The following is a 13,710-nucleotide window of genomic DNA, read 5'->3' on the forward strand; positions in this document are numbered from 1 at the left end:
TTTGATTTCTGTTGCAGCAAAATCTCATTGATCCAAAATCACTGTATCATATAAAATATCAAGCATGTTATGTTTGTCTGTGATTGTATTGCTCATGATTTTTATTTTCAGTGTGGATGTATAAATAAATTGCTGAAACCGTCTCACTTTGTGTCTGGTTAGGACACAGTTCAAGAGAGTTTTGTGATGTAAAAAAAAATTTACACAAAATTTCAGTGAACAATTACTTACATTTAGTGTACATAGAGAAGTCTGAAATGTACAGTAGAAAAATGGCTTGTTTAATTCTAAGTGCCAGAAAGAGGGTGAAATATGGAAAAACTTAATTTTGACAAAATGTGGTGCAAGAAACGTGTACTAACATTAAAATTGAACTTCATGAGAGAAAAACATAAAACTCTACAAAAGTGAAGAATATAACCCTTTATTATGTTAAACTATCAATTGTATAACTGTAAAAAAATTTACGAGTTACACTGTGATCACTAAAAAAATGTTTTACGGATGTAATCATTAAATTGTTGCAATCGCTAACTCATTAAAAGTAAGGCATTGCATTTTGATTACGAAGACAAACATTTATTTGAAATAATGTCCACCAATGTAGTCTTTAAAACCAGAAAGTTTACAGTATGTCTGCTCTAGATCAATATCGCCACTTCTGGTAAACCTTCCAGCCATATTTCAGCCTGCCTGAATGTCTTAAGTTTATTGAGTGATGAATGCATTTCAAGCAGTAATTTATCTGCTGTCTGGAGTCTGCTGTCTTGAAAGAGGTCACAGTCATTCACTGGCTGCTTTGCACTTAGATCGAAGCTGACAGGCATCATTCAAGCTGATATCACAGATTCGCTTCACTACGGCTTCTGTGCGTGTGACGCTTGGCCACTGTCTGTCTCCGCCACATGAGAGAAGGCATAAGACAAGTCCCAATCTATTCTTCAGACTGTCTAAAAATAGTTTCTGCTTCAGGTTCAAAGAGTGCCATGAGGGAAAAAGTTTGCTTACAAACATTTTATAGTGATTACATTGTAACATCTTTTAATTATTCTATTTTACAGTAGAGATTTTAACAAACTAAATGAGTCATAGGGTCTTTTTCAAAACCTAGTGAGCTGCCTCGCTGTCTTTGTGCCCTTTAATGTCACTTGAAGCGAAGTCTACAGAAAATATCTGTACATCATTTTTCAGTAGCTGATCACAAAGGACACATTCTACTTGATTGCATTCTGTTTGCCCTTTTTAAATATTTGTTTTTCAGTGTCTGTTTTCAAGGTTTACAAAGTTTCAAGACATTGTGTAGTTAAAGTATTTTATTGTGAATTATTCTGTGAAGTTTTAAAAATAAATTTTGAAGAATGTCTGTGTCCCTCTTTTCAATAGAATTTGTGGATAGTGACTCTTTTTACCAAATCCAAGTCTTCGGAAGGCAAAATTTAAAGGCAGATGCTATTTTCACCCTGGTGCAAATAGTGTCAAATATTATTTGCTCCCAACCCTGGTGCAAATAGTGGCAGATACTATTTGCACAGCTAATTAAATGCTAACAGTATAGGGGCATCACTGCAGCATGTATATTGTGTTAATTTAGAGTCCCGCAGATTCACTACACCAACCTCTACCTCTAAACCGGTCCCTTACTTTCCTTAACCAAAATTAACCTTTGTTTTACTACAGTAACCATAGTATCACCATGGTCATTTGTAGTAAAATCATAGTAACCACTATATTATTAATGGTTACTGTATTAACACCGTATTACTGTAGTAACACCATTGTTAATTGAATCAAATCTATGGTTACATTGTCTATTGCAGGCTTTTCAAAACATTAAAGTGAAGTCACTATCCACTGCCATTGTATTGAAAAGAGAGATATGGATATTTCTTCAAAATTTCTCATTTTATGTTCTGCAGAAGAAAGAAACTCATACAGTATGAGGTTAGAGTTAGATATGATGGTGAGTACATTTTATTTTGAGAATTAAAATTTTTGGGTGAACTATTCCTTTTTAGGCTTTGAAAAACACATCTCAAGACCTCCTCATTCTGTTCCATTGCATTGCACTCCATTTAGAACAACATATGGATGCATCCTGTTTGAACAGCTTTGTACTTATAGTTCATCCAAAACATTCTTTCATCATTTTCTCACCCTCATGCCATCCCCAATGCGTATGATTTACTTTCTTCTGCTGAACACAAACAAAGATTTTTAGAAGAATATCTCAGCTCTGTAGGTCCAAACAATGCAAGCGAAAAGTGACCAGACCTCCAAAAAGGGGATACGATCAGCATTAAAGTAATCCATCAGACAATCAATGTCTTCTGAAACGATCCAGTTGGGTTTGGGTGAGAACAGACCAAAATATAACTCGTTTTTCACTGTACATCTTGACCGCAGTCTCCTTGGTGATCATGATTTCAAGCTTGATTACACTTCCTATAGCGCCATCTAGCGTTCTGTGTATTCGTCATGCGCTAGGAAGTGTAACCAAGATTGAAATCATGATTGATTGCAAAGGCATGATGTACTGTGAAAAAGGAGTTACATTTTTGGTCTGTTCTCACCTAAATTTTCATTTTTGGTTAAACTATCCCTTTAAAGCTGCAGTACTATTAGAACATAATTGCTTCATAATCTTAAAAACATTGATCTTCAAAAGACATGTGATGTTAAAACCTCCAAAGAAACTGAGATGTTACCAGTATTAGTTTTTTTTTATGTGTACATGATATTTCTATGCTTATAGCTGGGTGTCAGAGCTTGAGGGTTCATTTATTAATGTGAAGCTGAAGCTTTGCCTGAAAATCCATGTGTGCTAATGGCACATTTTTCCTGAATCACAAATCACCTTAATCACCACTTAACATCTCTCTCTCTCTCTCTCTCTCTCTCTCTCTCTCTCTCTCTCTCTCTCTCTCTCTCTCTCTCCTCTCTCTCTCCAGAATGTTGGAGCTGTTCATTTCTTCTGTAACTATGAGGAGAGCAGGGGGAACTACCTGGTGGACGTAGACGGCAATCGAATGCTGGATGTTTACACACAAATCTCCTCTATCCCCATTGGTAAGCTCAGTTATTCATCAGATTTCTGTGACATCACATGCATCGCTCTGCAGACCTGTTGCGTGAATACACTGACACAGAATCAAAAAACGATTTAAGTAGATCATATGACTATACTGAAAGTCTCCTAAAGCTATGTGAAAGCTTTGTTTGAAGGAAGGACTGAAATGTAAGTAATTGTTCACTGAAAATTTTAACCTCCTATTTTTGGTGGACGAATTGCCGTTCCAGCGTGGATGAGAGGGGTAAACGTAGCAAAATCGATGCATTTTCAAACCTCAGTTGAAACAATCAAGAAACAGTGGTGTGTGCAATCATTTTTAGGTGAACTATTCTTTTAAAATATGCTTCTCTTCTTTACATTCTCTGTAGTGGAAGTGTTTCATGAATGTATTTCAGATATGTATTTTCCTATATTGATATAGAATTACAAAACTAGAGAAGGGTAGGATCTTAGAATACACCATACAGTGATGTGTGGCCTCAACAGACTGGCCACAGTGAAGTCTTCATGTGTTGTGAACAGCATCCTGTGGCTTTGCATGAGGGGAGAGTTGGTTTGGATGATTAAATGTGAGTGAAAGGAACAAAGGGACTCAAAAAGGAACCTCCTGTACAGATATCAGACCGTGGAATCATCTTTTCTCTCTCTACATGAGTGAATGGTCGTTCATTTAGTCTGTTCGCTTATTTACATTTAATCAGTCTCAACAAATTGAGTGAAGCCTCTGTCTCCCGCTCTCAGAAATGCCTTTAGGTGATGACTCGCATGTAATGAGTTTTGATTTGCCTCTCACTTGCTGCTCCTGTATCATTTGGACAAAAATGCATTATGGTATGTGGTTTTAACATACTCTACAACCCCCACTCACCCACTACATTCACATTGACATACACATGCACACAAAGGGCTGCAGAATAGTTTTTCTTGACAATTGAAGCAGAAAGAGGAGCAAGTTTGCCACACTCACACACACTCTGCAATGCAATCAATGCAATCAACCGAATCTCTTGGTTGATATGTTGTGCACCAGGATTTCCTGCAGTACTATACCTACAGCCCCACAGTAAAATAAATCATATTTTACCAGAATTGCAAAATATTATATTTATGTTCTGAGCTTGTAATCTCAATCGAATATATGTTATGAGTTAAAAGGCCGTGGACTGCAAACAGTGTTGGGTGTAAGCTTTACAAAGTTATTAATTACTGTAATCTCATTACTTTTGAGTACAAAAAAATTTGTGAAATGCATTACATTTAAAATTTTGTAATCAAATTATAGTTACTGACTTTCAGTTAAGTTCGTTACTTTTAAGTACTTTAATTTAGTGACACATTTCTAAAATAATGTTCTTTATGTAGAAAACATGTAAAAGAAGAATAATGTAAATATTTAAATCTGTTTGTGTTTCTGTGTCATCTGAAGGCCGTGCGACCACTAACGAGCCATTGTAAGGGGGAAACGTGTGGTTCGTAGTGTAGCATAGTGTATAGTCAGTAATCTAGTCACAATTCTAGACAAGTAATTTGTAGTTGATTACTTTGAGTAATGTAGGGGTTCCGACAATTATTGTTTGTTCTGAAAATTATTTGTGAAAATGTGTTAAACAACAATACAAAATTAATGTTAACTTCAACCAAAGCTAAAGTTCAGAAGCTTATCATTAAATTACAATAATTATTCAAATGTATCAAGTAAAATTTAAATATGGTATTATACAGTATGTTTGTACATTCACAGAGAACTTTATTAGGAACACATGTACACTTACTTATTCATGCAATTTATATAATCAGCCAATCATTCTGATACGGGTCAGGAGCTTCAGTTAATGTTCACATCAAGAGAGGTCACCTGAGAATGGCCAGACTAGTTCGAGCTAACAGAAATGCTACGGTAACTCGGATAACCACTCTGTACAATTGTAGTGAGCAGAATAGCATCTAAGAATGCATAACCCATCGAACTTTGAAACGTTTGGGCTACAACAACAGAAGACCATGTTGGGCACTTTATTAGAAACACAATAAGAGCTCAGTTAATGTATGTATCAGTACTGATAATTTTAATGGCTTTGCAATGTAAGCATTATAACAAAGTATGTAAATACAGTTCTATAGAACTATAAATATGTTATCAAATACCAGGCTTCAAATGCAGCACTTTTACACAATATGTAATGGCGGATCCCTACTCTGTCCCTCTATCCAACAATTGGTTTTTGCATTAAAAAATGGCATGTTAAATGCGTGTTAAAACGCAAATTCGAGTTTATCGGAAAAACCGCCCGTCCCTACTAATATATATATATATATAGGGCCTATATATATATATCACACACACACACACACATATACACACACACACAGTGTTTGGTAGTAATAGATTACATGTCATCTGTATTACATAATCAGATACAAAAAAATCAAGTACTTGTAATGTGATTAAATTACATTATAAAATACTCTTAATCTGACTACAGTTATTTTTATGGATTACATGATTACAGCAAGGGCAATGACAGTTAGGCAACGACAGTAAATTGTTCATAATTTATTGAACACTGTAATATATATATATATATATATATATATATATATATATATATATATATATATATATATATATATATATATATATATATATATATTTTTTATTTTTTTTCATTTTTCACTCTAAATCAGCCTACCTACAATATACGTTCAGTGACTCTTCAAGTGTTTTTGGAAGAGAGGGGGAGGGTTGTGAATTGCACACAGTCCTGATACTCGTCATTAGCCAGGTGAAGATGGAACAGTCTAAATCAGCAAAACATCATGTTAACTCGGCATTTGACAGGATTTTAACCTTTGGAAGGCAAAGTATTCAACACCAAATTTAAAGAAGCATTTCAATGTATGTAACTCCTGACGAACTACACCTTTTAATTATTATTTGAATTGGCATTCTGTGTGTAACCAAGTGTCGCTATGTGTTTGGAAAGGTTTTGTCCATCAAACGCATCAAAATGCCCAAATACACGTCATTTCATATTCACAATGTAATCCAAGTGCATTAGCGCTGTAAAATAAGCTTTAGTTTCGTGAATTGCTGCTGTCAATATTGGCATGTGACTGACTATATTACTCAGCCTACACTCACCAGTATGCAAATGTGTTTATAGCCTTCAGCTCCAATTGAAAAATGTGACAAGTCAATGCAAATGTTTGTTTGTGTTTACACTGTTTTCTTGCATTTCTGCAAATATCCCACTCCAAATATTAAATTAACATTGTCACAGTGATTTTTGGTATACTGCAAGTTTTCTTTTTCTTACTAGGTTACAATCATCCTGCTTTAATGAAAGTAGTGACCAATCCAAACAATGTGGTAAGACTTGATCAGACTGTGAAATCATTGTGTGTGTGTGTGTGTGTGTGTGTGTGTGTGTGTGTGTGCGAGCGTGTATTTATCACTTTATGGGGACCAAATGTCCCCATAAGGATAGTAAAACCCGAAATTTTTGACCTAGTGGGGACATTTTGTCGGTCCCCATGAGGAAAACAGCTTATAAATCATACTAAATGATGTTTTTTGAAAATGTAAAAATGCAGAAAGTTTTTTGTGTGGGTTAGGTTTAGGGTTAGGGGATAGAATATAAATTTTGTACAGTATAAAAACCATTAAGTCTATGGAAAGTCCCCATAAAACATGGAAACACAACTGTGTGTGTGTGTGTGTGTGTGTGTGTGTGTGTGTGTGTGTGTGTGTGTGTGTGTGTGTGTGTGTATTTATAGAGTGTAGAATTGAAATTAGAGTTGCATTGATCTGTCAGGCCGAGCAGCATGAGTTTGACAAGATTTTTAAAGGTGTAGTGTAATAGACAGCATATGGCTTTTATATTTCAGTGCTTCTAATGGAGCTTTTCCACTGCATGGTACAGCTTGACTCTGCTAGCTTTTTGGGGGTTTTCCACTGTGGATGGTACCTGGTACTTTTTTTAGTACCACCTCGGTCGAGGTTCCAAGCGAGCCGAGCCGATACTAAATGTGATGTAAAAACCCTGCAGATCACTGATGGTTTGAGAGAATCGTCTCTACAAGCATCACTGGATTTGCAACACGGGACATGAACCTGCTAGTTTTAAAGTTAGCAACAGCGATAGCAGTATCATTTGTTCACATGACTTTCGAATTGTAAAAAGAAATGGCTGTGCGCAAAACCACGTCATGGTCAATAAACGAGGTGCAGACATTCCTCTCATTAGCGACGAACAAGCATTTAAGATGATGTCACGGCAGTTGAGGCGCAACTATGACTATCAGCCTATAATCCCACCCACGTTGAGGCGGCACTAAACTGCAGTGGAAAAGCAAGCTCAGAAAAGTAAAGCAAGTACAGTCAAGTCGACGTGAACCGTAACGTGCAGTGTAAAAATGCAATAAATGTCTCCAAACCTCAATTTCAACATGCATCTCAAAATTCCCAGCTTCTTGTAACACATTTGAAACATTTATAGGAAATAATGAAATTCCGAGGAACTCTGTGTACTTTAGACGATCATTTTTGCCTCAGCTGTAATTTTTATGTTTACACAGAGTGCATTTGTCAACCGGCCAGCGCTTGGAATTCTGCCACCTGAGAACTTTCCGGACAAACTGATCGAGAGCCTTCTGTCGGTGAGTTCTTGATTGAAGACTGTAGCTCTGATACAAAACCTAATGAGCATCATAGGCAGGGTTATGAGGGTTACTTTTTAAATTTAATCCATTACAAATACAGATTACTTGGTAAAAAAATATTCCATAACTTAATCCAGTTTATTTAATGTAATCAGATTACTTTTTGTTACTTTTGATTATCTTCAAAATGCATATGTGAATAAAGTCAAAAGAAAAGAAATATTTTCTCAAAGACTTTTAATCATGCCTTCTGTATGCATACAATCCGTATTTGTTATGGGTGATGTAACTATTATTATATACCGTATAAATGGGAAAACAGAATATGTTCAAATGTAGAACAACTCTGCATTTTTAACCAATTCAGTTGATCTGTTACAGAAAATAGTTTATTTTCTCATCAAGCAAATACATTTAGGACAGATACACTGAATTATGTCTTGGTTAACATTAAACAAAATATGGCAGGATATACCTCAAATTCATAAACACTACAAAGATTAATTCTGCCATTTATTGCAGTTAGCATGTAGACAAATTGGCACTGACCATTCATTAACTTCCAACTGCAATAAGTAGATCACAGGCTATCTTCTTCATCATCATTATTATTATTATTATTATTAATTCAGTGTCTGTCCTCTGCTTGCTCATGATCCACAGTCAAATATCACAGCTAACGTTTATGGGTGATTCTATGTTTATGTTTAAGGAGGATTTTAAACAGGGTTGTAATCCAATGTCAAAATGTTTTATTAATTGCCGTTATCGACAACGTCGACAATAGAAAAAGTTTTCATTGTTGAATTGTCATTTCATCTCATTTAACATAACATAAGATCATATGAAACTCTACAAGACTGTGTACTTGCCTTCTTAAATACACTACAATCCCATGAAGCACTGTGAATTGCGTAATCAAATTAAAAACGATGGAAAAATCTAAAAATATGGATATAACGTTTTTGATTATAACTATTGAATCAATATATTGTTGACAATAGCGTGTTGACATTTTTTTTTTAATATTCAGACATGAAAAGTGAAACATTTTTACTTCTGAAATCTCTGACTGTTCCGCTCAATTGATTTCATTACTGGCAAAATGAGAGGAATGGCGCAACACTTTACTAAGTAAAAAAATACATGGCACTCAAATTTGGGTAAAATGTATTTTTTTTTTTTTATCATTTGAAATTATTTTTAGCAATACATTTGAGCATTGAATGTATTGTTAGTCAGTTTTTAATCTACATTTCTCTTGTTTCATCCATCATATTGGATTGAGTTTTTTCTCTGTGCTGGTCAAAACATGGGATTGCCTTTTCCAAGAAGGATACATGTGATGTTGCCTTAGGATTTGGCAGCATAATTAGATTGCCTTCCTTTTGGAACAGCCTTCCAAATTAGCAGCAACATAGCTTTTGGAGCAAAGCATTGAGTGAATTTGTTTGTGTTCATGCTCCAAAACATCTACAAGAATTTATAACAATATATTACAATTGTATCTGTAAATAATTGGGGATATTGTTGAAACATTTCTCAAGTAGCAAATAAGAGGAGCCATTTTGTGCATGGACTGCAAATTGTGTAGTCGCTTGGTCTGGATCTGCCCCAAGAATGAGACCATAGCAACCTTTAACTTGAAGAACCAAGTGTGTACAGTAGTTATAAAACAGCCCTTTTGGATTCTCTTTATCTTGATAATGCCGTTGCAGATATCATGATGACCCTGTTAACTAACTGTACTCCTTTTGTATTTGCCAGAAGTGGCTTAATGTTTATTGTAGTGGTGCCAGTGTGGAGTGCTGTGAATGACTCTTTCTTCAACATCAGATTGCCCCCAGTGGGATGACCCGTGTACAGACCATGGCCTGTGGCTCCTGCTCCAATGAGAATGCTTTCAAGGCCATGTTTATCTGGTATAGAGTGAGTGGACTTTCTTTGATTTGAGCTTACGCACAAACTCCGCTCTGTGTTTTGACCACTCACCCACAGCTCAATAATAAAGGCTTTAGGTGTAATATTGGTTGTTTTCTGATTATAACAAGACCAAGGGTGAAGGAATGTTTCTGAAAGTAAAGTGTAGATAAGGTGAAAACTTGATAATTTCAACAAGACTGTATTGTACATCAAGACTGACATTTTTATACATGAGAAAGTGTGAGTCTTCAACAAATAAAATCTATTTAAAGCTGAAGTATGTTATGTCTGCACCACTAGCATCACCAAAGGGAATTTAAAAAATACTGATTGTTTTCAAACAGGTTTCCCAAACACTCCCCCATCTACCATTGGTCAAAACACAGATAGTCCCATCCCAAACTTCACAACATCAAAATATGGCTTTACTCATAGTTGTTTCTGCACATTAGTGGAACATTCTGGATTCAATACAAGTAAAGCTCAATCAATAGCATTTGTGGCATAATGTTAATTACCACATACAAATATTTAGACTTGTCCATCCTTTTCTTAAAAAAAAAAAAATCGAGGTTACAGTGAAGCATTTACAATGGAATTGCCGGGTACGGCGTGGGACCCGACATTGTGGTGGTAGCTCATGAAAGGAACAGTAGCACGCTCCTTCCCTACGTAGTGCTAGGGTCAACTCCTTGGGCAAGAGTGAATAATCTTTGAGCCTCCCATACTATGGTCACAGTTGTTTATATACTTTTAATGATTTTTTCTCTCTACTGTACTTGAGTTTTCCCATCTTCGTAGACTATCACTGTCTACCTCTCCATAAGGATCCTGAGTAGTTAAAGTCCTAGCATTCCCCTGTTACTCATAAATACGACAAAAGAGGGCAACTTGTTTGCCATGAGTTGCGACCCATGTCACTGGAGGAAGAGATCCTGACTCCTGAGAAATGTGGTTTGCTGCAGCTTCCATCATCTCAACACTGTGCTTTGGCAACTGATTCACCTTGACGGGAGATTGGAAAGGCCCAATCCAATCAATCGGCTGGTCAAGACACTGTGTGATAGGTTAACATCAGCTATCATTGGCTTAGGGTCAGTTGAGTAGCTGGAACATCTCTTGTTCTTTGTGCTGTAGTATACCATCCCTATATTCCTGGTGTGTAATCTGCAGGATTTCTGCGGCTCTGTGCAGCCTCTTGTTGGACTCCAAGGTTGCTGGACAAATTTGTTGAACAGCTTCCTCCCCCCTTTATAATTATGGGGGATATTAACAGCATAATAACTAAATTTATGAACAGTATTGAAAGAAAAATCCAGCTGACAATTATTACTAGGCTCCAGGCCTGGTCTATATCCAACGGGATTAAGTTCTCAAAGAGTAAAATGGTCTGTATGCATTTTTGCCAGTTACGCTCTCTCCATCATGACACAGAGCTATGGATGGCAATCCTATCAAAGTTACCAAGGAGACCAAATTCCTTGGAATAACATTTGACAATAAATTGTCTTTTATCCCTCACATAAATATTTAAAAGCAAATGTTTTAAAGCAATGGATATTTTAAAGTTTTTAGCAACGACTAAGTGTGGAGCAGAAAGTTCAGTTCTTCTAAACCTTTACAGAATGCTGATTAGATCACGTTTGGACAATGGAAGTATAGTGTATGGCTCAGCCAGGAGATCATATAACCAACTCTTGGACACAGATCACCATCAAGGCATACATCTGGTACTGGGGGCCTTCAGAACATCATCAATTCAAAGTCTATATGCAGAGGCTAATGAACTTTCTCTAGAGCACAGACATCTCAAATTAGCCCTACAATACACAACAAAAGTAGAGACCAACAAAGAAAACTCAGCATATCATGCAATCTTCTCACCCCAATGCTCATATCTGTATGAGAGAAAACCAAGGCATATTCAACCTCTTGGCTTATGGATTAATTCACATCTAGAAAACAGAAAAGTTGATTTAAGCATACAGGAACAGACATACTTCTGCAATATTCCGCCCTGCAATCAAAAATAAATAAATAATAATAATCCTGGACAAGAACCAAAAAATCTGAAACCCATCCAAATGAATACCTTCAAAAACTACTGGGTATCAAAAAGATGATTTCATCACATACACCTATATATACAGACGGATTGAATTCTGGAAATCATGTGTCGGCTGCATTTGTGATCAATTACCAAAAAAGCGGAATAAGGAGTTGAATTTTTACTGCAGAAGCCAATGCTAATATTCTAGCACTGAATCACATTAAGATCACAAGACAGAGACATTTCTTAATAGTAACAGATTCAGGGGGGCCTGGGTAGCTCAGCAATAGCATGAAGCCTCCACACGTGCTATGTCTCCGTGGTAACGTGCTCAACAAGCCACATGATAAGATTTGAGACACGGAGGCAACTGAGATTCGTCCTCTGCCACCCAGATTGAGGTGAGTCACAACGCCACCACGAGGACCTAGAGCACATTGGCAATTGGACATTCCAAATTGGGGAGAAAAACAAAATTATTATTATAAGAACAGATTCAAACTCATGTCTTCAAGCACTTGCATCACTCAAAAATGACCATCAAGCCCTTGTAAAGATTTTAACCAAATTGTCAACTCTGGAGGCTCAGAATTTGTAACATTTACTTTTGCTGGGTACCTGGCCACTGTGGATTCCTAGGAAATTAACAAGCAGACTCTGCTGCTAAAGAAGCTCTTTCTACAGATCTTAAAAAATGCTCCATACCACCCTCAGATCTGAAACCTTCCATAATCTCTTACATCATCAACAAATGGCAAGCAAAATAAGATCGATGCATTGCAAACAGATTGCATGAAATGGTGCCCTGTAGTGGGCAAAATCAAATCTTTAATCTCAGTAATCGCTGGGATCAGATCATTTACACCCACTGCTGAATAGGACATTCCAGACTCACACAAGATTTGAATATCATATGAAGATCCACCATTATGCACCACATGCCAGAATCCATTATCTTTGAAGCATATGTTTATTGGATTGTGCAGGTTTTATTTCTTTTAGGAAATAATTTTACTCAGCAAATACTTTTTGATAAGATTTTTAACAGTCAACCCTGAATCAATTTGAGAGTTCTTATCAAAAATGCATTTTAAAAACATTATATAGGTTTTAATTACTCTACCTTTTAACATATATTTACTTGTAAACTGGCATGGCATAAAATCAATAACTAACTAACAATGGAAGTGAATGGGACCAATTTTGGGGGGTTTAAAGGACGAAATGTGAAGTTTGTCTATTATTTGTGCTGTTTAAATCTTCATTTTAGGGTTTGTTGATATTACATCATCATGGCAACATATTTTTTAAATTGGTAGTAACTTTATACAGAAAAGGTTACTAAGTAAGGGATAATGTACAGTCAGCCAGTTGTTATCGCACAATAAACCCTGACAGGGTGAACAGGACCCTGACGTAAAGTGGAGAGGTCTTGTATCACCCTGAAGGGGTGTATTTTCTGATGACAGCTAGCTGACTGCTCATTATCCCGCTTACTACATGGCTACTAACCAAATAAATAAATATACATGTGCATAAATTGATTTGCGTTGAAATTGTCATTTGAGAAGAAAGAAATCGCTGAACAGCCTTAATCAACCTACTGTTTGCGTCAGAGACCTGTTGGTGGTTTCTTTATGTGATGACTCATTATTCAGATTCATTAGTCAGCCTATTACAAGACTTCATGCCAGATAAACAAATTAATGGACATGACACTTTGATTTGCATTGAAATTGTGTAAAAATAAATCGCTGAACTCAACCTCCGGGTAGCATCAGTTTTCTTTTGGTGTTTATTTTGCGAAAATGGCTGTCTTACTCCTTATTATCCAGGCTCTTACAAGACTACTTGACAAATAAACAAATAAAAGGACATGAAACATTGTTTTGAGTTAAATAGTTTATTACCTTACTTGAAGAGATTGCACAGCAATCAAAGAAGCTGGAGAGATGGCTCGCAAGGACCCAGATGAACAGTCTAATACGTGGAGCTGCGGTTGTTA

General features: G+C 36.2%; 1 protein-coding gene across 1 annotated transcript in view; it reads left to right on the plus strand.

Annotated features, from left to right (window-relative positions):
• The window catches only part of LOC127652572 (4-aminobutyrate aminotransferase, mitochondrial-like), a 47,967-nt gene that overhangs the window by 24,538 nt on the left and 9,719 nt on the right, over nt 1–13,710 (plus strand). Inside the window, exons 5-8 of the mRNA XM_052138778.1 lie at nt 2,949–3,066; nt 6,391–6,440; nt 7,649–7,729; nt 9,569–9,661. Of these exons, the coding sequence (XP_051994738.1) occupies nt 2,949–3,066; nt 6,391–6,440; nt 7,649–7,729; nt 9,569–9,661 (342 nt within the window). The remainder of the gene's footprint in view (nt 1–2,948; nt 3,067–6,390; nt 6,441–7,648; nt 7,730–9,568; nt 9,662–13,710) is intronic.

The sequence above is a fragment of the Xyrauchen texanus genome, chromosome 12 (assembly GCF_025860055.1).
Source record: "Xyrauchen texanus isolate HMW12.3.18 chromosome 12, RBS_HiC_50CHRs, whole genome shotgun sequence".
Lineage (NCBI taxonomy): Eukaryota > Metazoa > Chordata > Actinopteri > Cypriniformes > Catostomidae > Xyrauchen > Xyrauchen texanus.